The sequence below is a fragment of the Brienomyrus brachyistius genome, chromosome 1 (assembly GCF_023856365.1).
Source record: "Brienomyrus brachyistius isolate T26 chromosome 1, BBRACH_0.4, whole genome shotgun sequence".
NCBI classification, from domain to species: domain Eukaryota; kingdom Metazoa; phylum Chordata; class Actinopteri; order Osteoglossiformes; family Mormyridae; genus Brienomyrus; species Brienomyrus brachyistius.
The window spans coordinates 33,193,563-33,221,264 of NC_064533.1; the positions used below are offsets into that span (position 1 = coordinate 33,193,563).

The following is a 27,702-nucleotide window of genomic DNA, read 5'->3' on the forward strand; positions in this document are numbered from 1 at the left end:
GAATGATGGTGCTTTTATCTAATCTCATAGCTGAGACAGCTTTCAGTAGTCCACAAGTACCATTTCCCTTATGAAATCTCGCAGGAAATAGAAAATCTGTCACCGTATAAGTTAAAATAAATGATAACATTAATGCAAAAAAAGAGGTACATAAAGAAAACTTTCCACATTTGCCTATAATAAAAGTACTTCCCTGTGAATCCCCTGCGATCGCTTATTCCTGACTCAATTTCCCACACCTGTCTGCGAGTCAGTCTCCATTCTTCAACTTAATCATCCGGGGAAAGAGGCATCATTGGCTGATCATCCCCCATCCGAGTGTCCTCTCCCCCCACCAGCACCCCTCGCCCTAACTACACAGCCTCTTCTCGTTATTTTGCCCTTTAAAACATTTATAATAAAATCTGATGGATTATGGCCTATTTTGGTCATAATCTGAAGGTTTCGCTCATGTGAGTCTCGGATGAATATGGAATATAGACACGCATGCGCGTCGGCCATTAGGGTCATACAGCTCATCTCCATGTCTGTGATTAGAGCTTTGGTATTAAAACCCACAACTACATGAAATTCTTGACCATTGTTGACAAAATGTAACTTATTTTCTGTACTGAGGTACATGCAAGTTTTAAGTAATTCTCATAAAATCATGTGATAGTAGATTTCCTTCTGGTAACCCGCATGAATTTTGTTCTGGTCCTGACAGTTCCCTAAAAAGTAATGTTTACCTAGAGAGCAATTAGATATCTGCATCCAGTCAATGATGATAATATTGTCTGGTCTAAATTGAATTGATGTGTAATTACAAAGCTAATTTGGAAGCAGGTGTTTCAAGCCCTTGAAAATAATTGAAAGTTAATGAAAATGGAGGAGCCAGATTGCAATGCTTTACATGAACCAGGTTTCCAATTAGCCAAAATGAGGGTGGCGTAGTACATATACAGAAACTGGAAGTAACCGGAAACAAATGTCACCTTAAAGTTCATAATTTTCCTTTCATGCTGCTCACTTGATTCTGCATGCTGTTTTCTGCTCTCACATGCATCATCGACTAGATGAGAAATACTTAATTGCTTTTCAGCAAAACATCAGAACAATATATATTTAGGTTAGCTTGAAGGTTATTGCGATTCTGTAATTTAAGAACATCATTCTCAATCAGCATTCCTGTTGTGTTTTTTAATATCTGGATAGATACAAATGAATAGCTTTTCCCTTTTATAGAGATACAAATGATATGAAAATATAACATATTTAATACATTTAATTCAGGAACTTGACTGGCAGAATGAATAAGAACTCTTTTTATAATTATTTAAATACCTACTTTATTTAGATACAATCTGCCAGTCAAATGACAATATTTAAAAATAGGTCTTTGTTGCCGAGCATGAAATTCAGATCTGATTGCTCTTCACATCACTCTGTTACCACTGTCTCCGATCAGATAGCCCATCAATCCCAATTACGAGCATTGTTACTCGCTGATTAATCCCAGAGCTGGCCTTTTCGGGTATGATAAGCATGACTGGCTCCCTGTCTTTCTGTGATCAAAAGGGCAGTGGCAAGAGTGTGGGATGCCAAACGCTGAAGATGTGCTGCACCTCTCCTGCTTATGTGCCTTATTCAGCTGGAATTCTTTCTTTCTTCTGACTCAGCCTTGGAAAGGTTGTTGAATGCACCTTAGATAATACACAGACATGCATTTATTAGGCAGGCTAAAAAGCTCAAAATCATTAAGTGCTGAGTATTTTCATATAAAGCATGTAATGATAAACCAAATTGACATCAGATATGCCCTGTGATGGGTTGGCACCCTTTCCTGAATTATTCCCTGCATTTACTCCTGTAGCTTTGAGGATCTGTGATTCTGGACCCAATCTACCCTTCATAGGACAAACAAGTATAGAAAATGGATGGATGGATCAGATATTCAATCAATCTTTGGCTTATGTTTCCTATTGGTATGAAATAATTTCCCTTTTTTTCCTTAAAATGAGGGATAGGTGTATATTATAAACACTCATAAATGTAAATTAGTTTGGTAAATACTATAATTAAAATGAAAAACAAAAAATCATTCTCATATTTCAACGGTGAGGTGGACATCCTGTGTAAGCACTACATATACTTGGTTTGCAAACATACACTATATGGACAAAAGTACTGGGACACACCTCTTAATCATTGAATTCAGGTGTTTCAGTCTGACTCATTGCCACATGTGTATAAAATCACGCACTTTTAATGCTTCAGCATACCAAGACATTTTAGACAACTCTATGTTTTCAACTCTGCACGTTCCTGCATGACTGTGCCCCAGTCCACAAGGTCCACAAGGACATGGTTGAATGAGTTTGTTGTGGAAAGCCTTGACTGGCCGCACAAAGCCCTGACCTCAACCCCATCAAACACCTTTAGGATGAAGTAGAATGGAGATTGTAAGCCTGACCTATATGCCCAACATCAGTGCCTGACCTCAGCAAATGCTCTTCTGGATGAATGGGCAAAAATTCCCACAGACACGCTCCAAAAACTTGTGGAAAGCCTCCCCAGAAGAGTGGCAGCTGTTATAGATAGAAAGGGGGGACCAACTCCATATTGATGCCTATGGATTTAGAATGGGATGTCATAAATGTTCCTGTGGGTGTAATGGACCAATACCTTTGTCTGTATAGTGTGTCTTTTTCTTTGGCTTTGCAAGGAATAAACATCCATCCATCCATCCATTTTCCAAACCGCTTATCCTACTGGGTCGCGGGGGGGTCCGGAGCCTATCCCGGAAGCAATGGGCACGAGGCAGGGAACAACCCAGGATGGGGGGCCAGCCCATTGCAGGGCACACTCACACACCATTCACTCACACATGCACTCCTATGGGCAATTTAGCAACTACAATTAGCCTCAGCGTGTTTTTGGACTGTGGGGGAAAACCGGAGTACCCGGAGGAAACCCCACGACGACATGGGGAGAACATACAAACTCCACACACATGTGACCCAGGTGGAGACTTGAACCCGGGTCCCAGAGGTGTGAGGCAACAGTGCTAACCACTGCACCACCATGCCGCCCCAGGAATAAACATAAAGATGCATAATAATTATTTTGTATAATAATAAGTTTGTGGGAAAAAAAACTAGCAGCTAGTTAAGAGTGTTTGTGTGTGGGGCAGGGATCATTAGCCTGTCTATGCACGGACAAATGCATTTGCGGCAAAACTCGTCTATGTCCATGTGCAAAATGTGTTTGAAGAAAAGTATAGTAGCCTATGTTTTTGAATACCTTGTCTATTGTAAAAATTACATTGTGATTAAAATGTCTGTGTTTGCCATGTTGTTGACCGTCTGGTTAGGAGTGCAGGTGGGTTGAGCCTGATGCACAATCATTACAGAGAGAAAAATTGTTTAATATAAAATTCAGTGTGTTTTGGTGCAGAATATAGTGGTTTTCAAATCATGGCATGTTTGTCTATGCGGAGTATAGTGTGCTTTTTCTGGAATCATTGTGTTTGTCTGTGTGGGGTGTACAATACTTGTTTCAGACTCAATGTTTGTGTGGGGGGGCAGTGTACTTTTTTTCCAGAGTCGTGGTCTTTGTCTGTGTGGGGTGTAGCGTACTCTTTCTGACACACAGTACACTGGTCCTTATACCTCTGGCTTGGATGACGTAGCGACGTCTGCCTCTCCAATTTCACCTTTTCATTCCTCTCCTCTCCTTAATTTCTCTTGCAAAATGTTGAGTTTCTATTCCACTCTCTTTATAAATAAGGTCATTCACAAAGTCATGGAACTGTCTTACTAACCGCTGTCTATTAATTCAGTCATTTGTTTTTCAATGGGGCAAATCCATCCTGTACCAAAGGTGTTACTGCCAAACTAGTCACGTAATAAATATCGACACTTACTTTTATCATTCTTCAACTGATGTAATGACAAGAGGGAAATTTACAGATGGTTGTCTCTAAATCCTTTCTGTTTCACATAATCACAGTGGCATGCAAGGGTCACATTAGTCACTGTTAGTAAACAGGTCACTCAGGATTATGCATTGCTATAGCTCAGATTATTCCAGTTTCAGAAATTAGCGAAGCAAGCAGTCAAGAAAACCCACCAATGAAGTGCCATGTATCACATACCAAGACCGATCTGGTGGCAAAAAATAACTACAGTACGTTGAAGGCAATATCTTAGCATTTCTGTCACTGTGAAACATTTAAGCACAATACAAACGTCAGCACTAAATCTACAAAGAGAGCTGATGAGGTGAAAATGTTCTCCTGTCAAACACGATCACTTGAGTGGGGGGGGGGGGGGGGGGGTGATGGTGTGGTGGGTTCCGTCTCTCGCGTGGGCTCTGCTTTGCCGGTTGTCAGCCACAATCCTGACTCACTGGCAGCCAGGAGGCCCCCACCACTCCAAATGTACATATATATTCCATGTGTGTGTGAATATCAGTGGGACCAACAAGGTTACAGACCTCTGCTGCCATGCCAGGTGGAAAGAGGAAGATGGGGGAGAAACGCAATGTGAAGGGCAGTGAAAAGGCCGTGTTCAGATGCCTACCACGTGCTTACACTCTTTCACTCTCTCGTGCTTTTGCATGTTTCAGCGGGGAATTTTTTATGCCTGTGCATTGCTGATGTGTTTTTTTTTCAGTTGACTAAAGATATTTCAATCATGGGTCTTTGTGTCCCATTTCTTCAAACAGTCTGTGACACTGAGAAAAAGAAACAGTCTATTGAATACATGTATTATCATGCATTTTAGATTTTAAAAACCTATGATGATTATTATCTCACATTTTATTTTGTACAATAATTAATAAAACAGAACTATTAATTGTCCTGTAAACAATGGATCCATTTATTATGAATATACATTTATAATATGTATGATTTAAGCAATGGGATAGAAGCGGCAGTTATGATACTCTGAATTACCTCTTAGAGCATCACTAACGGTCTACCATTGTTCCAGGGGGGCTTTCTTCAAAGACACCCCATTAATTTCACACTAGAATCCTGACAGAAGCAGAGTTTATGGGATTCATTTTACTTTAAAAGAAAATTGCAAATATAATGCTTGAACCCCTGATGGGAAGGACATATTGCAGTGCTTTCGCATGCTGTTTTATTAGGAAAAATCACATTTTCCAAAAGAAACTGTCATGCTAAAAAGTCCATGCACACTGACCACAGTAATTTCCTTTAGAAGGAAACAAGCCAATATATGGCAATATGACTGTTGAATGGTATCATCACTGTCAATTAAGGAATTGTGACAGCTGTCAGGTATAATCATCATCTTCAGCCTCAGCCATCTTCAGTATCTAGGGACATCTCCCCATTATGAATGAGTGACTGCTATCCCATACAGGGTGTTATCCTCTTATACCCAGTGCATCATGTGCTCATGTCCAGGTTCACTGTCACTCAATTCAAACGAGTAAAAAAACAGGTTCAGCGGAAGCAGTGTGTCCTTGAAATCCTAAGACGCAGTGCATGTACTTGAGCTCCAGTGAGACTGGGACAGACAGAGACGACCAGAATATTCTTTCCTCATCTTCACGTACTTCAGCTGGCTGGAACTGAATACATCACAGGTTTCCTGGTGGATCATGGAACACTACATTTTGAACCAATATAGGACATGATTTGTCCCATATTTCAACACAAATACATACATACACTTCCTACATATATTTTCTACGTTTTGCTTGTTTGCAAAATCATTGAGGGCGTAACCTCCTTTTCTTGCTGGATGAATTAACTATACTTCTTGCATGGCCGTGCCTTCTTTTAGGGGTTAAGTGAGGTGGGTGTGTCTGCGATGATGTGGGGAGAATACGCTTAACTGAAACGTGTAATTTTGTAAGCGCTTTTTTTACACACCTGCTGTGAGAATAGACCCTGTAGTGCAAGAAATTAAAAGTGCATAAGTCAGTGGCAGAATGCACGTAAGGGTCATTTACATGCCACACGCCCATATTTTGGTGTCACTCCACCCAAAGGGATCTCCCATGAGCTTTTTTGGTTTATGCAAATCGATCCCCCAGTGTGTATCTAGCAGAAGAGCACATATACACCAGACTTAAGTGGATGGTAGCATATGCTACATGCTTTTTTGACTTAATTGGACAATCAACCCCTACTCCCTTTAGTACTCTGACCACAGTGATACCTACTAGGCCCAGTTGTTACGCCATAATAACATAATAGCACAATATGCCTTGTAAAATAACATAATATTACGTTTCCAAATGTTCATCAGACAGATCTTACTCATATAAAGTTATGAGCACCTAGATGACTTCACAATAGTGGTTGGATTTTGGGTGGGTTTATACTGACAACAAAATTGCATACTAGCTGATTAAAAAAATGTAATGTGCACTTACTAATAATTTACATCAATTACTTAGTTTTACTTAAAACTACAACTTGTGGATTTCAGCACTTCCAGAGGTAAAATGCATCTTCAGTAATTCACTTCTCGCATTTGAAAAGTCACAAAATCTTATAACTTTCATTTTAACACAGCAACTTCATGTCTTATACATTACATACAGCAATTTATCTCCCACTAAAAGCCAAAAATCTCAGTGGATTTTAATACCATCATGACAGAATATTCCAAACCTGTCATTTTCACTAAATGTAAATGAAATATGATTTCAGAGGGAAACAGAGTGGAAAAACAGATATTACTGTCTATTATTCCAAAAAACAATATCCCCATCTATGACAGGCACATTAAACTGAAAATACACGTAAATGAACAGACAAATGTGAATTAGACCTGTTTTCGTCGTCCATCAATAGCGCAGAAAATACTATGTGATCCAATACCGAAGCCATATATTCTGGTTAATGTATTATTTTACTCTTTTTTTTCATTGCTTTTTACTTAAAATTACCAGTTATGAAAATGACAATTCAGGTCACTATTCAATGACGAATCTCTTTTAAATCGTAATTACAGGAAGTACTTTAACTTTTCACCTCCCGCGTTCCCATACAGACCTGTATGTATAATTGCACGTTGCGTGGGTATTTCAGTTTACTCCAGCTGACCAAAAACATGCAATTAGGCAAACTGACCTTCCTAAATTTCCTGGAGTGTGTGTGATCGTTTGTATTCTCGTACCTTGTGCCAGATATTTGTCAACTATAGGATTTCACGAGATCCATTACTGGAAAATTGGTATTTCTACACTACACTGTAACGTATTTCTGAACATAGACGTGTTAATCCAATCTAAACAACAACGCCGTTTAGAAAATATATTTTTCCGGTAAATTGACAAGAAATCCTACGCACTTTATTATGCATCAAGTTGGCGGTTCTTATTAAGCCATATGTGTAACCTCCAGCAACTCATTTCGGGAAAACAACTGCGCAATAGCAACATTTTTTTCAGACAACACCGAAATACCACGTAGCAACAAACGTGTTACGAATGTAAGTTTGTACCGGAACTGAAGTAGTTCAATTAAACATCCGGTCATTAGGTTTCTTTATTAACTTCCGGACTATGTATGCAAAAATAAAAGTGTACATATAACTGATCGTTTCAGGCACAATATAAAGGTGACTTATTATGACAGATCTGTGCCAATACCTTTAACAATAACTGTTTTGCTAGTACAACAAGGGACTTGTTATAGAGTTATCTGGTGAAATATCTATAGTAGGGGTGGCATGATGGTTAGCACTGTTGCCTCACACCTCTGGGACCCGGGTTCGAGTCTCTGCCTGGGTCACGTGTGTGTGGAGTTTGCATGTTCTCCCCATGTCATCATGGGGTTTCCTCCAGGTACTCCGGTTTCCCCCCACAGTCCAAAGACATGCTGAGGCTAATTGGACTTGCTAAATTGCATTAGGAGCGTGTGTGTGTGAATGGTGTGTGAATGGTGTGTAAATGGTGTGTGAGTGTGCCCTGCAATGGCCTAGCCTCCCCATCCTGGGTTGTTCCCTGCCTCATGCCCATTGCTTCCGGGATAGGCTCCAGACCCCCCCCCCCCCCCCCCATAACCCAGTAGGATAAGCAGTTTGGAAAATGGACGGATGGATGGATGGATGGATATCTATAGTACCTAGCTAAACATATAAAATAACTTATGCTTTTCAGAAAGTGGAGTTTGCTTCATTCTTTCTTGTACAGCACCACTGTGTGGTCTGCACAGTGCAGTCTATTGTTCAGATGGACCCCCAGCTACTCCAGAAACTCACCACCTCCACTTTATCATCTCATATTGTGATTAGTTTCAGCGGCTTCTTGGCATGCTGGAAATGTACCAGCAACTACTGCTCCTGCTGAGCTGGAGCTGCAGGTGGTTCTCCCTGCACAAGATATGGTCCTAAACTAGCCTCCTATACTCTTACTAAATGAACCTCTCAATGGAGGAGTCATCAGGGAACTTCTGTAGGTGGCATAAACTTGTGTTGTATTGGAAGCCTGGTGTGTAGAAGGTACGCGTAGTGGAACAACAGTGGAATTTGTATATTCTCCTTGTGTTTATGTGGATTTCCTACTGGAATTCCTCCTGCTGTCCAAAAGCATGGATTTATTGTTTTTAAATTGCCCATAATGTGTGATTGTGTATTACACCCTGTTCAATGCATCCCCTGCCCAGTGCCCTGTGCATCCTAATGTATGCTTCAGACTCACCAGGGTAAATGGTTGTGAAAAATACTTTAAGATTATAAATACTTTTATATTAAGTGATATCACCTGAATGAATATATTGCATTACATTTCTAAAACACTATAACGTAGAGTCTTTTTAATTTATATAGGTTACAGAATATTTTGGACTTTAGACTTTTACTTTGAAAAACTAATACCGGAAGCTGCTTATTGTGGCCACCAAGAGTCACTCAAATAACGCAATAGTAGAAGCGCTCGATACATCTAATCATAAGCGCTTTAAATTCTGGGAGGCATGGGGGGATCGCAGAGTGTCGAGATTCCTGGTGGAGGGTCCGAGGGTTATCATATCCTCAGAGTAAGCAGCTTTGATGTTAACAGGGCCTTGTTATTAAATATGATTAAATTTGGCCAAACAGGACGTAGGTCTTACCGCGGCCTACTAGTGATGCTGCATGCCGTTTTGAGCTGCATTCGTATTGATCATGTTTTCAAATGTGTCATTTGCTGTACGTTTAATGGAATGTGTTCTATTTTGTAACCGTAATAATCCACGGCCAGCATGCTAAGTAAGTGTTTTGGAAACTGAGGTGTATCCTAACGATCTATTAACCTAGCTAAATCCAGGTAGTAATTTCGGCAAGACCTAGTTTTTATGCTGATACGGACGATATTGGCTTAGTCAACATAATATTTAACACAAATCCAGTATAGCTGTATGCGTCTTATGTGAATCAAAACCATTAACAGGTTATGTTCTTCCTAGTAACGTGGTATAATTAGGTTTTCAGCCACTTAAGTTAACTACTGATTTGATAATGAATTTTACACTACACGTCGTTAAATTGTGGTGATTTTAATTGCACGAATAGTGCCAATTCTTTTGATATTAAACTGAAAAATATGTATATGTAACATAATGGTAGTTCGGAAGTTGCGTCTCACTAAACTATACCGTACTTTTGTTTTCTTTTCTTTAAGCGACCAAGTTAGGTTTTAAAAAAAAAAAATCCACAAGTGAAAAAAAATTCGAAATTTTACTTTTTGGCTGACTTTTAATTATGATCACTTCTCTTTACAGGTTCAAGAGAACTCGCCAGGACACCGGGCGGGACTGGAACCCTTCTTTGACTTCATTGTTTCTATTAATAGCACAAGATTGGTCTGCATTCTTTATTATATGTTATTAAATCACTGGCTTTGAGTTTACTCTCACAGTATCGATAAACATTTTCAGATCCATTAAGGGATTTTTTTTCTGGCACTATTGTGATTAGTCAGTCAAAATTTGTGTTGCTTAGCATCTTAGACAAGCAGGATGTAGTATTTCCACCTTGTATAGAGGAAACAGAAGGTGGAAAAAAATTATTATCCTTAAAATTAAATAGATTTTGTTTCAGTAGCATTTAGTAAATGTCTTAAGGAAAACTGCGGTCAGAATCCCTGCCCTGATAGACTGCCTTTATGCATCTTTAGAGGCATGATGAAGGTGGTGTCTTGAGTGTACACCCATTTTAAAGCCTCCTCATTTACCTTGCACTATAGGCTTGTAAGACTAAGCAATTTTCTTGATTAATCCCAGTCACCAAAAGAGAAACCTTTCTTTTTCTTAAAAATTAATAAACTTCAAAATCGCTTAAACTCCTTTTTATATGCATGTTCAGCTAGAAATGCTAAGGATAGTAAAATTTACTGTAATTTGTGTAATAAAAATCTGTCGAGGTATGTTAATGTTTGTGTGTGTGAGGAAAAACCAAAGCGTGTAATGAGTTTGGTATTATAGTGGTGTACTTGGCAAATTAAAAACTAACTTCTTAAAATGGGTTATTTGGATAGAAGCTTCAGTCGAGCAAATACATCTAATTATTCTTGATATGTGTTGCTTTTGGACAGAACAAAGATAATGATACACTGAAAGACCTGTTGAAGGTCAATGTGGAGAAGCCAGTAACGATGCTGGTGTACAGCAGCAAGACCCTGGACCTGAGGGAGACCACCATCACCCCCAGCAACATGTGGGGGGGGCAGGGGCTCCTGGGAGTCAGCATCCGCTTCTGCAGCTTCGAGGGAGCCAATGAAAATGTCTGGCACGTTCTTGTAAGTGCAATTTTGTAATCAATGACAAGGAGATTATCGGTCTTGAAGGACAGCTGGGATTCTGGGTTGTCTTTTTATGATTTTGTGTATCTATCTTTTTCACGCAAACTAGTAACGGTACTAAATGTTAGAGATGCACCGATGGATTCCAATTTGCTACTTTTGGCAAGTGTGACCTGATGATTTTCGGCAATTCCGATTTTCTTTCTTAGAACTATAATTGATGGCATATAGACGCTCCTCTACTTACAAATGAGATGCGTTTTGAATGGCCGTTTGTAACTTGAAATGTTCGTAAGTCGTTATTCAACATTATTTTAAGGGTATATGCAATACAAAGAACTAGGATGCTGGGAGTACGCACGCTACACTGCTGCGCGGCGGGAGTAGCGGCCAGAAGTCGTACCAGGCAGAATTGGCATGCAGGAAAAAAAAAAGTCACGGACAGGAAATGAAAGCCCAATGAACACAATTTGGACTTAGTCCTCTTTGTTTGTATGTCTTGAAAGTTCGCAAGAAAAAACAATTTTTTTTCAATGCAAAATTTTATTTTTATAATGAATTGTTAAACTTTACAATTTCCCTTAAATTACACTAAGTTACAGGATCTTCTCTCACTTAAGCCTCAAAATAAAGTGCTCTGTGACTGGAAAGAGGTACAACTAAGAATTAACCGAAAATGAGATTGCTGCACATGCAACTTTGTGTGACGTATTTTACTTTACCAAATGAGAGCAGGAGCAGCAATTTTAAATAACAAATGTCAGTTACTTGTATCAATTTCCCATATATTTAAATTCATCAGATAACACGACATTGACCTTTTTTCTATTTTTTATTTATTTATTTTTTTTTAAACTCGTCTAAAAACTCCGTAGGTTACAAATATCTACATAATAGGTGCAGGGTAATATTCATACCAAGATCACATATTATGCACATGCAGTTCTTACATTGCTAAGAAGATCAGGCTTTTTTATACCTTCATACTATATGGACATAATAGTGCAGAGAGTTAAAGATTTGTTAAAACATTTTACTCATAGGAAAAAACCTATGCTGTTTTAATGATTATTCATGTTCAGCTTATCCTGCTGGGTCGCGGGGCGGAGGGGGGTCTGGAGCCTATCCCTGAAGCACATGTAACCCAGGTGGAGACTCGAACCTGTGTCCCAGAGGTGTGAGGCAACAGTGCTAACCACTGCACCACCATGCCGCTCCCAAGATTATCTAGTATATGTTTAATAATCAGTTTAAAATTTACCTCCAGTGTGTCACTGCATTTTAGTTGTGGTTTCCCCATGGTTTACTGTGGCTTTACATGCATCACAAATTGCAAGCTCTGTTTTCTTCACTCAAAGTGAAGAACTTCCACACTAACAACATGCTAACGTGTGGCTGTGAGGCTATTGCCTGCGCCACTGTGTGTATGACATGTGGTGCATGCGTAAAGCGGACCGGTTCAGTCCGGGCCAAGCACACTGAAAATCAGCCAATTCCAGTCCCTGGCTGGTTGATTGGTGCATCTCTATAGAATGTTTTTGCGAGCATGCAGCTGGCTAACACCAATTTGCCCTGTAGTTTTTTCCCAGTCAGAATGTAAAACGTCAGCTGTTTGTGTTCTTTTCTTGCCAGGAAGTGGAGCCCAACTCCCCAGCCGCCTTGGCTGGCCTTAGGCCACACACGGATTATATTATTGGAGCTGACACAGTAATGAATGAGGTCTGTCTGGCTTTACATCTTTATATTTGTTTTATGCGTTGGTGTTAAATTATTAAAGATGTTACAGTAGTATATAATTGTGGTAATAAATAGTACTCTCTGCAATCTATTTAAAAAGACTACGGTTTTATAAGAAGTATCATTGTTTATAAGGAGTAATAACATTTACTGAAGTCCCACCACCAGCTCGCTCTCTGTTTCTTCAATCCTGCAGTCAGAGGACCTCTTCTCGCTCATTGAAAACCATGAGGGAAAAGGTCTGAAACTCTATGTGTACAATACTGACACAGACAACTGTCGTGAGGTAGTAATAACCCCGAACAGCGTGTGGGGAGGAGAAGGCAGGTATGTCGCAGTGCTTGGACATCTCGCCCGACCGGCTCTGCGAATGTCTTTAGGCTGATGACTCATTCCCCTCTGCAGCCTGGGCTGTGGCATTGGCTACGGCTACCTGCACAGGATACCAACCCAACCATTTGAGAAGGGGAAGAAGATCAGTTTCCCAGGCCAATTTCCCAGCGAACCCGCTAGCCCTCTGAAGGATGGATTTACAGAGGTAAGGCCTCCTTACAGGAGGGTTGCAATAGTATTACGCAGTCGCCTTGTGTCGCCATCTTGGTGCATTGTCGGTCATGGTAATGGAGTACTCTGAGCATGCTAACGCAAACAAGCCAAGTACTATTATCACAATAATCATATTAAATACACTGCTTATGATGATGTGAAATAAAGCAAAATAAATAAAATATGAAAGTAAGTGTCCAATACACACTGAAAGCAAGATGATCGTGAGTATTGAGGATGTAGTCAATTGTCTGTTTTTTCAAATGTTGTGAGTACCGCTAAAGCATGGAAAAGCACATAAAAGTCTGGGGGGTTAGTTTCTTTATTTCTGGCTGGGTGGTGCAGTGGTTAGCACTGTTGCCTCTCACCTCTGGGTCCCGGGTTAGAGTCTCCGCCTGGGTCATGTGTGTGCAGTTTGCATGTTCTCCCCATGTCGTCGTGGGGTTTCTCCAGCTACTCTGTTTTCCTCCCACAGTGCAAAGACATGCTGAGGCTAATTGGACTTGCTAAATTGTCCGTAGGTGTGCATGTGTGAGTGAATGGTGTGTGAGTGACTGGTGTGTGAGTGTGCCCTGCGATGGGCTGGCCCCCCATCCTGGGGTGTTCCCTGCCTCGTGCCCATTGCTTCCGGAATTTACTTATTGTGAAAACTACAGTGAAATGGAGCATGCAGAAGATGTGGTCTTTTTTGTTGTCTTGCATAACAGACCCATGACTTGCATCATCCAAATCTGTAGCGTGGGGAGGGTAAGGAGCTGGTGCTTTTCTATGTGCCATATGCTGCCTATATGCCGGCTTCTCCCTCACTTCCTATTTTTACCCCTTCTAAAAACGGCCACCATTTCCCCCTTGATGTAGGACAGTTACAAAACCCTCATTATGAATCTGGGCAGATCTGCATGGAGAAGGTCGCAGGCATCCGACGACATTGTGATTGAAGTGACTAATTGACTGGTTAACCGGCTCTCACCTTTCCCATTAATCAAAGGTGGCATTCCCGCCCCCCTCAGGTGCAGCTCTCTGCCGTCACCCCCCCGCCCGCCGTGCCATCTGCTCCCATGGAGCTGGAGAAGGACCTGTCTCGCCTGACAGTCAGCACGGCCACGCCCACCATCCCCAGTGCTCTTCACACAGGTTGCGGCTCTCCGGTCCTTATGAGGGAGGGGTATTCTCCATAGCTCTAATCTGATTTAAATAACTCCTGTTTTATGAACCCCTCCCCCCCACATTTGTGTGCCAGGTGTCCCGACTGTACCGCTCTTACCAACGCAAGTCGCCGCCTCACTGAGTGCAGGACCTGCAGTCAGCTCTGCCAACACGATACCTGGTCAGTCACAAGCCGTCCGCACCTGCAGAGAGGAGGCGATAAAAAGTGTGGTTTGACTTTACAGTGTCATCTTCTCCCTTTTTCCCCTCACAGGATTAATGTCGTTACCAGGAGGCCTTCCTCCCTATAACCCCTTGCCAAATCCAAATATCACTTTATCCGACCTGAGTGGAGTGTCATTACCGTCTCTGCGTGGAATTTCCAGATTTCCGCCATCTACCACAGGTAAGGCTTGTTCGTTGTGTGAGCAGTGCTGTTTCATAATTGCACATTGCTTATTATTGATGTCCACTAATATTTGAAGCCGAGGGGTGCTCATCTTCTCAACTATATTAATACACAGTTTGAATAGTCAGGTAGTGTCACAGTTTGTCATAAAGTTCCAGTATTTGTTACTTTACACTTGTGTTTTTAAAACTGCGCTTGTTGATCATATATACCCCCCACCCCCCGGCTGTCCTGCAGGTTTACCCCCACTTGGCTCTTTGCCCCCCTTGAACCTACCCGGCATGCCCCCTCTGCCTATTCCCCCCGTCCCCCCTGCTCAGCTCCGTCAGCTGGTTCCTGGTTTGACGCTCCCCCCATCAGACCTCATTCAGCCAGTCAGCTCGAGTATGGGGGTAGCGCCCGCCGGCCTGACTCCTGCCCTCTTCCTTGATGCAGCGTCTCCTCCCAAACTCACCAACCAGGACTTGGTCACAGCCACGATGGTTACAACGGAAACCATATCATCAGATACACTATTTACCTCGGAGTCTTCATAATGACACGGTCCCATTCTCGTCTGGCTGTTTCTACCATATTTATTTGAGCAGGGGACGTCTGCACGAGCCCACATCATTGTAGAGTATATGGCACTTCATGCATGTTACATAGGGATGAGAACCGCAAAGAGGTAAAGAACGGGATAGTAACATGCACGTACATCAAGATTTTGCAGCCAATTACTGTTCAGCTTCAATCCCACTCTTGTGCCCAGTGATTCCTTATTTGATATCCAGCATTGTTACGAGTTGTAGATTCGAGGAACTTTTCTTCCACTCACAATGACTTGTTGGTTTGGTTTTCTTTATTATGCCGAATTATCATGTTCAATTTGATTTTTGTTTTGTTTAAACTTTTCTGTCCAAGCTGTTGATTTTTAGCATGAATGCAGGTATGTGTATTTTGTTTATTGTCCTGAGGGGACCTAGATTTTTATTCGTTTTTCTTTTTAGCTAAGCTTATTACGTCGCCCCTATACGTAACTACGGTGCAATTTGTTGAAAACGAATTTGGATGTAATTAGTGCTGCATTAAGGTGAGACGGTTAACAAAAAACTTGTTGTATCACTAACGAACCAGGGGATGGCGCCTTTGACCACATGGGAAAAGATTCCTCTTCACATATTCTTGCAATAAATGTAAGACATTTTACAATAATCGTAATAATGCGTTTGGTTAATACAGTCTAGAAGACGAAATCTGTATGCAAATGTAATCTTTCCACGTAGTATTTATCAGAGGGAATGTGAAATAAAAAAAAATTGCAAGAGATGGAAAGGTATGTACGATGGTACAAACAGCACCAGGTTATGTCGCACTTATTCTTTTCCAAAAATGTTACAATTAGATGGAAATAATTTGTTGAAATTTGTTTTTTTAAGATTAGCTGGAAATGGTAGTAGCAATTATTAAATTATAGTTAATTTCAGAATCGATTATAAGACCAAATAAACCTACAAATAAAGTCGTTAACCTGTATTCTCGGCGGAACTGAAAACACGAAAGCAATTGGGCAGTGGCGCATGGACCAGGGGAACGAGCCCCCCCTTCCCCGACTACTGAGCACTACTACCTTACAGGGTCGCTAATGGGTTTAGTGGGGCAGGTTTAAAGTTTCGGAAGTGGAAACAGGAAAGACTGGCAGACCTATCTAAAATATGGCTGGCAGGTATGTTTGGCCAAGTATTTGGAAAGCACCTTTAAACAGGCGATAAACAATCTTCCCACCTCCAATTGGAAGCAGAATAAATCACAGGCAGCGGATATGGACTCTAGCAGCACAGCAGGTATGATATCAGCAAAGTTATATATCAGTCTCGGTTAATGGCTCGATTGTTAATGGCGTTGCAGTTACCGAAATGTTTTCATTTCGTTTTCAATAAAATAATTAACGCGCAAGAAGGTAGAAACTCTGATGTCTAATGTTTGGGATTGTGTGCGTGTGTTTAAGAGTACTGTCCTGATCCGGGCTGTGTAGAGGGGGACAGAGAGATCGCCTCCAGGGCTGTGTCCATTGTCATCAGCGGTGCACGGAAGGGGGCCGTTCATCTATGCTCAAGCGTTGCGGAATTACTAAAAGAAAATCGGCGGTAAGCTTTCGTCTTTCACCTTTTTGCAAAGCAAATTGGTGTCCTGCTGGAGACGATGACCAGACTCTTTCCAATAGAAATAGTTATTGGCTCCCAGTTTTTTAACTTTCGCTTTTTATACGGGAAATTTGCAACCCCTATAGAGAAAAACAATGTATTATTATTATATGTAGGTAAGAATACATTGCTACGCATCAAATTAGAAGTTCTTTGTGTGAGTTGTAATCGTTCAAATGCCTCTTAAAATTATTCGATTTCTTATTTGATAATCTCTGGTTTTATATTGTAGGACACAGAAGTTTACAGTACTGTGGTAGTAAGACCATTTTTGTAGTGTTTTTTTAACCTACGTATCTAACCTACCCATGTGACTTAAAATTGAGTGGATTTATGATTTCTCGGTTAATGCGAACTATTAACTTTCTAAGTTAAACAGAGGTTAGCGAGTGGAATGTGAGTTAACCTGCTATGTACGGGCGTTCAACGAGTTAAAGGGGTAATTAAATTTGAAACGGGATTGTTATTGATCTGCTTTCCAGGATTTCGCTGCCATATACGCACGAGTGTTAGTCTGTTTATGAGTAACTTGAAAAACCCGGCCTTTTGGTATTTTGACCTTTGTCTTGGCGATGTTCGCTTACATTTAACCAGTTTATTGCATGCATTTATATTTTGCACTACTGCGTAAGTATTTTACGCTGGGGGGTACTAAAGACTTAAATTCTTTCCAAAAGCAAACTGATTCTAATAAGAACATTTTATTTATGTGGGTTAAACGCAGCAGTTTTATTTGTGCATTATACATGTACACGGAGCTTGGAAATACTTTTGGTTTATTGAAGCTGTGGAGTTTAGGCTAATAATGAAGATATACATTCGACCTCTTTCTAATGAGATATTTTGCTTAACATCTGTTAATAAACCACTATACATTTCTCTTATAAAAATTAGCTACAAAATTAAGGAGTACCCCGAGGTTCTTACAATTCCTTTCCTCCTCTCAGTTTACAGAGAATCGTGGAGGCACAACAGGCCCAAATCCAGCTCCTCAGGAACATGCCTTCAGCAGCTCGTTCCATCAGTGCACAGGCCAGCACCTCCTCCTCCTGCTCCACCCCCTCCCTATCAGTCATGCAGGTGGGCTGCCCACCACAAACAGCCCTTTACAATGCACCGTAGAAAGTGGTCTCCAACCTTATATGTAGTGAGAATGACTTCTCTGGGGTGGGCATAGATAAGAGAAGAGTCTTGTGGTAGTAAAAGCCTATTTTTTAACATGAGTACTTGACTATTCTTGTCTACTCATTTTACATCTTCCATTGCCGAAAACAAGTTCCAGTATCCAAGAAGAGGGGTGAAACTCAACATTAATAACACAAAGACCGTACTCGTGGTCTTGGGAAGACTGGTCTTGCTAAATTGCCTTCCAAGAATGAACCTGAGACGCAATGAATCATGGGATTGGTCTCCTTTGGTGAGGATGCAGATGATGTATCCTTGATATTTGGGGTGGAGGAAGACCAACATCCAAGGATATTTACCGTCCTCATGTACTTGTGTTCTTAGTATGGGAACTGGTCTTCAGCAATGGAAGATTATGTAAAACATGAGTACACAAGTATGGTCAACTACACATATTGAGATTCACCCCAGAAGTACAGAAGATGGTAAAAATCCACGGATGTCATTCTTGCTGTGCCCCAAAGATCAAGGATTCATCGCTTGCAACCTCGCCAAACAAGACCAATCTCACGATTCATTGCGCCCCAAGTTCATTCTTGGAAGGCAAGTTAGCAAGACCAGTCTTGCAAAGACCACAATTACGATCTTGGTGTACTTGGTATTGAGAAACACCTCAAGTTGATGACTGGGGGCGTGGGGAGTGATGACAGTAAAATGCATTCTGGGTGTTTCTCAGTACCAAGAATTCGAAGATCGTATTTGTGCTCTTTGCAAAACCAGTCCTGTTAACTTGCCCCCCAAGAACGAACTTGGGGTGTAATGAATTATGGGATTGGTCTCATTTGGCGAGGGTGTGACTAATGTATCACTGATATCTGGCACAGCGCAAGAACGACATCCAGGAATTTTTGCCATCCTCCTCACATGCGTTATTAGCATTAGACTTCGGCAATGGAAGATGATGTAAAATGGGTATACGGGACAAAAGTATGCTATACAAAATAGCATTTCTTTTTTTATGTACCCAACCTGTACCTCAAATAGAGCCCAATTCCAGCTTGCTTTGGTTTTCCATTGCAGATGGGTTAGCTTGGTATAGCCGTAGCCAGGTTGGAGAGCGACAGTGATGGAAGAGACACTTGTTTACTGTTCACATCATGTAAATCATGACTTATCATGTGCAAATCTCCGCTAGCACATCTGTGTGAAACACCGTGTTATTTTTGCATTGAATGGTACTGGAAATAGCATTAGATTGTGAAGATTTGCATTATGAATCCATTCCGTTCAGCCTTTTAAGTAGGTTGTAGATTCACAAGTGTCAGGATTCACTGGTAAAGCGGACGGGCAGACAGTCGGGCAGGAAGCAGGCAAGGAGGCGAGGATCGGGGAAAACTGGAGATTTAATAAAGGTACGGGCAGGGCAGGACGGCACAACAGCACTAAGACTCACTAACATCAATGACGGACGAAAACCAAGGCAGGACATGGACTGAAATAGACAAGACTGGGCTAAAATAATCGGACACAGCTGGGCAAGATCAGGGAAGCACATGTGGATAATCAGGGGGCGTGGCAAAGACGAGGATCGGACGAGCCGGGCATGACAACAAGATCCGAGTTATCCGGAACACATAAATACATCACGATGTGCTGTACTACTAATAATTAAAAATATATAGAATATGTCCCTTTTCCCTTTACATAATCTGTGCATATGGATGGAAATCACTTTCTTGTCTTTGTGTATTTTGGACAATCAGGTGGCAATGATGCAACCGGCTCAGTTTAAGCACGGGGTGCTTCTCAATATGCGTACTTGACCGTATTTGTGTTGTCATGTACCTGTTTTATGTCATCTTCCATTGCTGAAGACGAGTCTAATTCTCAAGAACAGAAGTACAGAGGACGATAAAAATCCTTGGATGTTGTTCTTGCACCTAAATATCAAGGATTCATTGGTTACACCCTCAGCAAATGAGACCAATCCCATGATTCTTTGCGCCCCAAGTATATTCTTGGAAAGCAGGTTAGCAAGACCAGTCTTGCCAAGACCACAAGTACGATCTTCTCATTCTTGGTATTGAGAAACGCCTAAGCTTTCTGCCCTGTGTCAGCAGGGTTCAGGTAAAGGCCAATTCATATTCACTTTTCCACATTCGCCTTTGATTGCGGACTTGGAACGTGACACAAATTTCATCAGATTTGGCTGCAGACAGTTGCGGTCGGTGCACATGTAGCCCAGATTCTTATGTCTAGTGGAAACATTATGCATCCATGCGCATCAACTGCACACGTACAAGATAACTGTTTAGGAATTTCCATGGGCTTTCACAGATCTGCGGTCAATGATGAAAGAGCAGAGGAAGAATAGTTGTAGTAGTTATTCTAAGCAGCTGTATGAGGTGGGTCAGAGGTATCTACATATCTAATTTTTTATATTGTCCAGACATTATACTGAGGAATATGGCATTTTGAAGTCTTGGCTATAAAGTTTACCAAGTGCTTGGGGGGGGGGGTTTGTCACAATTATTTCAAAATACTGTACTATGCCTTAAGCCTAGGCCATACTTCACTTTTCTGAGTGCACTTTTGCACAAATACAAGCAGTGTAGTGAAACGGGTAAACTTTTATGAATAGTGTTAAAGTTATTAGTGAAGGCTTGGGCAGTGTTACAGTGATACTAAGGTATACGACAGTATTTTGAAATCCTTATGACAAAATTAGCTGGGACCCTGCTTGGCAAATTTTATTGCCAATATTTCTAAATGCTGGAATAATGCTGCTTTTTAAAATATTGTACACCTTGGTATAACGTCTAGACGGTATGCTCACCATAGCAACAACAGCTATTCTTCCTCTACTTTTTCGTTGTTGACTGCTGATCTGTGAACATTGGCACTGCCACTTACATGCACAGCTGATATGCACGATTGGTCGATTAATCTAAAGAAATAATTTTCCCCCAGACAATCAAATTTATTGTTTAAGTTAATGGACGCCAGCATTTGGGTATTATATGGACATTATTTTCACCCACATTTCAATAAGCAGATTAGTAGTGTGTTTAAAATATTAATGAGATGCATGTTGTGATGCCCAAAAGTTAGTAATTTGAATAAATTTGGCGTATCTTTATGCTTGTTAAATTTAATTAGCGGAGCAGAACATGAAACTGATTTGGTAAATCATGGAAGCAATAAGCAGTGATGTGGCGGTGAAGAAAGAGTCATCTTAGCAACCACATGATCTTCTAAAAGAAGAGGTATTGCAGATAAACAAGGTATAGGGGCATGCGGCAGTACTTTTTTCTGAACACTTCCAACACTTTGTGAAGATTCTACGATAGCAGGCAGACAACTTTATGACCTTAATAATGAGTATCTTTAGCAGCTACAAAGACACAAGATATTATAAAGCTTTGCATACTAATCGTACTTTAATAAACATGAATGGACAACACGTTGGTTTTACGTACTCTGGCGCAGGTGCTCGTGTATAGCGCTCGCCCTGCCGTGTTATACCATTAGAATTTTGCACAGTGTAAAACCACCTTTTAGTTTAGTGATAATCTGAATTACTACTTTAATTATGTAGAGATATCAAAGGAAAACAATAGCTGTAATGAATTGAAGCATTTTAGAAATCATAAAGGTAATTTAGTTAAAAAAAAAAAAAGATACTTCGATTTAAAATATTGATGTCGATGCATTTTCAGCGTCGTCATCATCAACTACATCGACTGACGCAGCCCTAGATCTGACACCCATGGACTTTTTTTTGGTGGGGGGGTGTAGTAAAGTAGAAGGCTTTTGAGAGGAAGCACCCCACAGTGCATGAATTGAAGGAGTTCATCTCACAAGCATTTGTGGAGATTGATGCTAACAAGGATTTTTTTGCTAAAGTGTGTCACAGTGTCAGAGACAAGCTCCAGGAATGTATCAGCTTTGATGGAGGACATTTCCAACACCTAAGATACTAAACATGACCCAGTCAGTTCTGTAAAATAAAAACTGTACACCTACTTTTGGCCCACCCTATATTTGTGAATGATGTTTGTTTCTGTGATTGTCAATCTATTCTAAATTTAAATGTTTAATATATTCATTTTAGTTTTGTTTTAAAGTTTTACTGTTTATGCATAAAAATCTACACAACAAAAACAGAAATAACATTATTAATTATCAACAATTGTCTACGATTACTTTTCAAAGTCTTTCCCAGATATTTAATATTTTACTCATCATTCAGAAGATCATCTGAAGCATTCTGGATATTAATTTAGTTATAAAATTCTCAATGGCATTACCTATCGTGTTATTTATTCTGGATACATGAAATATTGTTACATGTTGCTTATTTTATTCTTTTACTCTCTGTTCTGCATGTGGAGTCCTGAGAGTGGTGAGGCTTGAAAGTGGCAAATTGTTTTGTGCGTGTGTGAACCTGAAGGGGCCTGAGAGGGTCGCCCTGCAGCCAGACACTACTCACTCATTGTCCCTTTGCCAGCTACTAGTGGCTCACGGTTGAGGCATTTGCGACTGCAGCTGTAGAGTATAAAGAATGGTAATGCACTGATGCACCTTGCAGTTATGACTGTACAGTTCCTTATGTATTTGGCCTTTTGTTTGACCGGGGTATTTTCAGCTTTGAATTGAAATGGACAAAATGCATGTATTCCATTAAGTGACTCATGATGATATTCGGCATAATTAAGCTTAATGAATTTTTTTTTCTTGTAGGAGAAGCTTGAAGGCTTAATATACAGTGCATGTGTCATGGTTAGATCATGGGTTAATCATGCGTATTTGCTCCCCACAGGACGCTGGCTTCTCCTCCTCATGCAGCTCAGGGAGGGGCAGTCTCTCCCCCAGTGTCCCGCTGAGCGGCCTACCCCCTCTTACAGTCCCCCACCGCGAGATCCTAACAGATCACGGAAAAGCGGTGGGTTTCTTCTCTTCTGAAGCAGATTCAATGGCAGTTGAAAGTCGCTGTTTTAAACTATTGTCTTATATACTAAGTGGTTAGTGGCACCGGGACTGCACAGATTGTAGATGCACATCTGTGTGGTTTGTGTGTTCTCCTAGTGCTGGTTCTGCCTCACACTCCAAAGATGTGTCATTTTGGTGAATTGGTTTGGCTATGCCTCTGCAGGCTGCAGTATTCCCACTAGTGCAGTGGAATGAGCAGGAGTCTGCAGTACTGCAGGTCCCCCTCATGGACCTGCGTGCCACAATCCCCAGGAGACGCCCTCATCCCAGCTCCCCTCGTCTCCGCAGCAGAGAAATGAAAGCACAGAGCAATGAAGGTAGCTTTGATTTTGTCGATAAGGACAGGGCTGAGTTTGGCATTTAATATAGGCCCTGAGAATCAGGCTGTATGCTACACTATACTACACTCAGATGTTTTTGTTTTTTTTTCCATTTACTGCTAGTGAGGGAATTTGAAAAGAAGCCCCAAGAAGAATTATCCCTGGGTGAAGATACATTGCACAAAAAACACAAGGTAGGTGACTCCATGAATCAAGCTATTCAGAGAGTTTATCTTGCATCTGTAACATTTGTCCTCCATGAGCAAGTTTTGATACTCTACCCATTGATTTTACTGTACTATTCTTTTCCGTATAATCACGTGGAAAAGGAGAAAACCACACGCAGCGTTCAAAAAGAAGACTCAAGACTTGTGAAGGAGCTGGATGATCTTGGCCTGAAGCAGAGGTGTCCTCCTACAGAGTCTGACTCCTCCATATGCCATGGGACAGACACAGCAGTGAGCAGGTTCTGTACAGTGTGTACATCAATGGTGCTATTCCACTGCCACCAGGATCTAAGCCATATTGCGCTGAATAAATACTGCCTACTGAACAAAAGCGGGGCTAAATCGAGCTGGTTGTATCACCCCCAACCAATTGGTCAAAAGGCACAGAGATACAATTGAGGTGCATTGATATGCAAGGATTATCTGAAGGACAAAAGGGCAAATTCTATATATAATTTGAAAATTTCTAACATCCTCCTTAATAAAGTGCAATAGAACAGGAATGGATTCGAAATGCTAATCCCACTAGTGTTGGATGCTGACAACGCAGAGGTTCTGACAAACGCGCTAGCGGAAATCAGCACATAATAAATCATGATGTACGCCGTGTGAACGACATATAAGCGTCTCTTTAGTTTAACGTCACTGTCACTCTTCAAACTAAGCAACACTTGTACCAAGCCGACCAGTCTGCCGTGGAAAAGTGGTGTAACTCATGTTTCTTTGTGGTATAGGCCAGACACCTTTGTGGTATAGGCCTGATTCCTGTATGCCAGTGGAAAAGCCCAATAACTCGTTTCTGTACCATATCTGCCAACACTGGGACATGTAATTCACGGATACCCACCCCAGGACCTTAAGGTCTAACTGCTTTTGTTTTTTTGCTCATAACCTGAGCCCTTCCTGCTGTTACACGGAAACAATGATTCAGATGATCATTTACTGCTCCTGCTGTCTCAGGTGTCATTGGAGGATTATTCAGATTGCCTTTCAAATAAGCAGGAATCTTGCTATTGAGGGCCAAGTTGTGCATCAGTGGTGTATTTTAATGTGGCTATAAAACACAAAGTGGGGTGCAGTGCACAGTCACTCACTGCCTGTGTTAAGCAGCCTTCTATTGTGATTAACAGCCTGCCTGCCTCTTGTAGATTTGAAGGTTGTTTTACTCCTACAGCTAAGTGTAACCTGTCCTGATTTATAGGCATCAGTGTCACACAAGGGCAAAACATCGTTTGAAGCTCAATGACCGCGTGGTCCTGGACACAAAGCAGAAGGGGATGGTCCGCTTCATTGGACATTTGGAGAACATGAGCAACAGCGAGGTGTTCATTGGTTTGGAGTTAGACACAGCATGTAAGAACCTACTCATTCATTCAATTACCAGATGTTCCAACTTAATGAAACCAGAATGATGGTTCAATTGTAGCTAATATTATTATTTTTTAATTAGGTGGAGAAAATGATGGAATGTTCAACGGTACAAGATATTTTAGGTGCAAGGCCAATTGTGGCACCTTCACTACAATGTCCCATATTAAGAAGGTAAATATTCTGATTGAAACAGGCCTCATTTTTACATTGTGATCATACAGTAGTCTTTATGTAGACTGTCCACCTGATTGTTCACAACTGTTCGAGGTACAGCAATTAAGTGAAATGAACGCTCGAAGCCAATTCTTTTTGTAGGGCGCAATACTCACATCATCATCATCCAATGTTCTGTCGTGTTGCATATGTTTGATGATTGGTTCAAAGAGGTAACCAATCAGATTGTAGAGGAAGCAGGACCAAAACATCTGATTTGTTGGTCCTGCCTCTTATAGTTGCTTGGACCAACCTCTGCTACAATCTGACTGCTTATCTCTCTGAACCAGTCATTTTTCATTTTGCTTTCAGAACATTTTTGTGCAAGTAAAATTCCCACGAGTGTGAATATCAGGGCAATATAAACTTAACTGGAACTCTGGTGCCTTTGAACCCACAGACATGGTAACATGACTTACTGGTCCTGACCCTGCAGTGGAGAAGTCAAGAACAAATCACACCGCTTAAATAAAATGGAATCGTTTATTAGTGTATCCAGATGGCTAAAGGCATCTATTTTAATTTCATCTTTCCATTGGCAGCTTTCAAAGCCAGGGAGCTCTCAAGTTTCCCAGTCTCGACCCGCAGAGAGAATGGATTCCAGCGATTCGGATGGAGTGGGGTCGTCCGCAAGAAGATCCAAGAGCAGGCTGAGGCGGACTGCAAAGCAGATGAACGTGACGGCCCAGGTCCACCGCGTGGCCAACAGCCGTGCCAGAAGTGCCAAGAGCTCCGGGAGCTCGTAGCAGTTGGGAACGAGGCGAGAGTGTCTGCGGACAGCCTGGTCTGGAGGGGACTTACCGTGCCACACACCTTTAAAAGGTGATGTGCTGACTCACGGCTTTTAAACAGCCAGCAGTACTTGTAGTGTTTTTAATTTATTATTTTTTGGAAAATGTTTTGATGCATTTTCACATTTTGGTCTACATTTCAGAGAAAAGAATAAACGAACCAATGTTTGACTTGTGTACATTTAGAGGGTAAAACCAACTGCTTGTCTGACCATACTAAGTCAGCTACCTGTTCCATGGTCCCCTTTCTTTCACATTTATTCAGCATCCAAAACCCATACATGCAACAAGGCAGGTTCAGCCAGTACGTGGATCATTCGGGGGTTGAGGGCTTCGCTGAAGGGCGACATCGCTCTGACAGCCATGGGATTCAAACCAGCAACCTTCTGACTATAGGCATTGCGGCCTGAGGCACAGAGCCACACCGCATACTACTTAAAACTCTAAAGCAGGTTTCCCCAAATCCAGTCCTGGAGAGCCAGAATCTAACGCAGTTTGCAGATTCTCCTACTGAAACACACCTAACTCGGCTAATGACCAGGTTTAGTAGGTGTGTTTGAACATGGAAATCTGCAGACTGTGTTGGATCCTTGCCCTCCTGTGAACAGATGTTCAGGTGGACAGTCCACATAAAAATAGTACTGTATGATCACAATGTAATGATGTGTATTTTCAAAGTTGAAAATCTGGTCTGGGGGGAACTGAAGTTGAAGAGCAATATGCTTTCGTGGCTATTGGGGTTGGACAACGAAAACCGAAACACTGACCAGTATGGTGTCTGGTCAGCAGGCTGCGCCTGTATAGACGTCAAACCTCAATCTTCCCTGATTGCACATTCCATCAGTAAGAGCAGAATGTGAAGTTTGAATAAGCAGAGCAATAGCACAGCTCTGCATAAAATATTGCAATCTACACATGATGGGAGACCGAATTCAAAGAAAGGACAAATTGTTAGTGTGCATGATCTGTGCTCAGGACAGCAAGTTTTTGTGGGGGATCGAGAGCCACGGTATCGAGAGTAATGTCGGCATACCACCACGACGGATGGACCACATGCAACAGGAGTAACTGGACGCAAGAGGAAGCCATCTGAAACGGAAGTCTGGGTACTAACCTGGATTGTATCCAAAAAACATAAAACCACAGCTGCCCAACCCACTGCAGAATTGAATGTGCACCCGTTTACACTAAAACTGTTCGTCAGGAGCTCCACAGGGTCAATATTCATGGACTGCTACAGCCAAATCTTTGGTCACTCACGCCAATGGCTAATGTGTTTCATTACTGGCAGCAGAGCAAATATCGGGTTGTATGCAATATGAAACGTGCTGTTCTCACCTTCACTGTCTTTCCCATATCCGGGACAGTCACGGTGTAGCGAAGCCCCAAACAGTCTCCTCACCCAGAGTCCAGCCCAGGGGAGGATCAGTCATACTTTGGGCTACAATATCATGGTATTCTGTAGGCTTACTACTACTGAACCATTCTGGAGGACCATGTTCACTCAATTGCTCAAACATTGTACCCTCAATGTGCTGCTATGCATGATTATGCATTAATACACAGCAAGACTGGTGACAGAGTGGTTTGATGAACATGAAAGTGAAGCCGAACATCTCCCAAGCCCTGCACAGTCACCGGGTCTGAATATTATTCAGCCACTTTGGGGTGTTTTTTTCAGGAAGCGTTTTCCTCCACCAGCATCACACAGTGACCTGGCCACTGTTCTGAAAGAGGAACGGCTCAACATCCCTCTGGCTACTGTGCGGGACTTGTAGCTGTTATATCCAAAATGATCTGACGCTGTATTGGCCACAGAAGGAGGCCCGAGACCATACTAATACATTACTGTGGTCTAAGACCAGGTGTATCAGTTTCATTGTCCAACCCCTG

At 41.5% G+C, this 27,702-nt stretch overlaps 2 protein-coding genes and 1 long non-coding RNA gene across 6 annotated transcripts; 2 read left to right on the top strand and 1 right to left on the bottom strand.

The window, feature by feature from the left end:
* Positions 1–5,111: 5,111 nt before the first annotated feature.
* Positions 5,112–7,463, bottom strand: LOC125711880 (uncharacterized). Its single transcript, XR_007383141.1, has 2 exons — positions 6,798–7,463; positions 5,112–5,606 (listed from the first exon to the last, which is right to left on the bottom strand). It is a non-coding gene; the product is annotated as an uncharacterized LOC125711880 (long non-coding RNA).
* Positions 7,464–8,861: 1,398 nt separating this feature from the next.
* LOC125711545 (Golgi reassembly-stacking protein 2-like) lies at positions 8,862–15,781 on the top strand. The gene is made up of 10 exons (XM_048980578.1): positions 8,862–9,007; positions 9,731–9,811; positions 10,543–10,746; positions 12,382–12,468; positions 12,683–12,813; positions 12,892–13,024; positions 14,043–14,166; positions 14,273–14,359; positions 14,453–14,584; positions 14,825–15,781. Exons 1-10 carry the CDS (start codon positions 8,945–8,947, stop codon positions 15,121–15,123), a joined length of 1,341 nt encoding a protein of 446 aa, XP_048836535.1. The 5' UTR covers positions 8,862–8,944; the 3' UTR covers positions 15,124–15,781.
* A 254-nt stretch (positions 15,782–16,035) lies between these two features.
* Positions 16,036–25,988, top strand: LOC125711598 (CAP-Gly domain-containing linker protein 4-like). 4 transcript variants are annotated; one of them, XM_048980720.1, is made up of 10 exons: positions 16,036–16,410; positions 16,575–16,713; positions 17,718–17,850; positions 22,718–22,840; positions 23,051–23,204; positions 23,331–23,401; positions 23,537–23,673; positions 24,636–24,787; positions 24,885–24,976; positions 25,561–25,988. In XM_048980720.1, exons 1-10 carry the CDS (start codon positions 16,389–16,391, stop codon positions 25,762–25,764), a joined length of 1,227 nt encoding a protein of 408 aa, XP_048836677.1. In that variant the 5' UTR covers positions 16,036–16,388; the 3' UTR covers positions 25,765–25,988. The 4 variants fall into 4 exon arrangements, 3 of the variants coding, with proteins under 3 accessions (XP_048836677.1, XP_048836757.1, XP_048836841.1); XM_048980800.1 differs by having other exon boundaries at positions 16,602–16,713; XR_007383096.1 differs by lacking the exon at positions 25,561–25,988 and having other exon boundaries at positions 23,537–23,665.
* Positions 25,989–27,702: the final 1,714 nt, after the last annotated feature.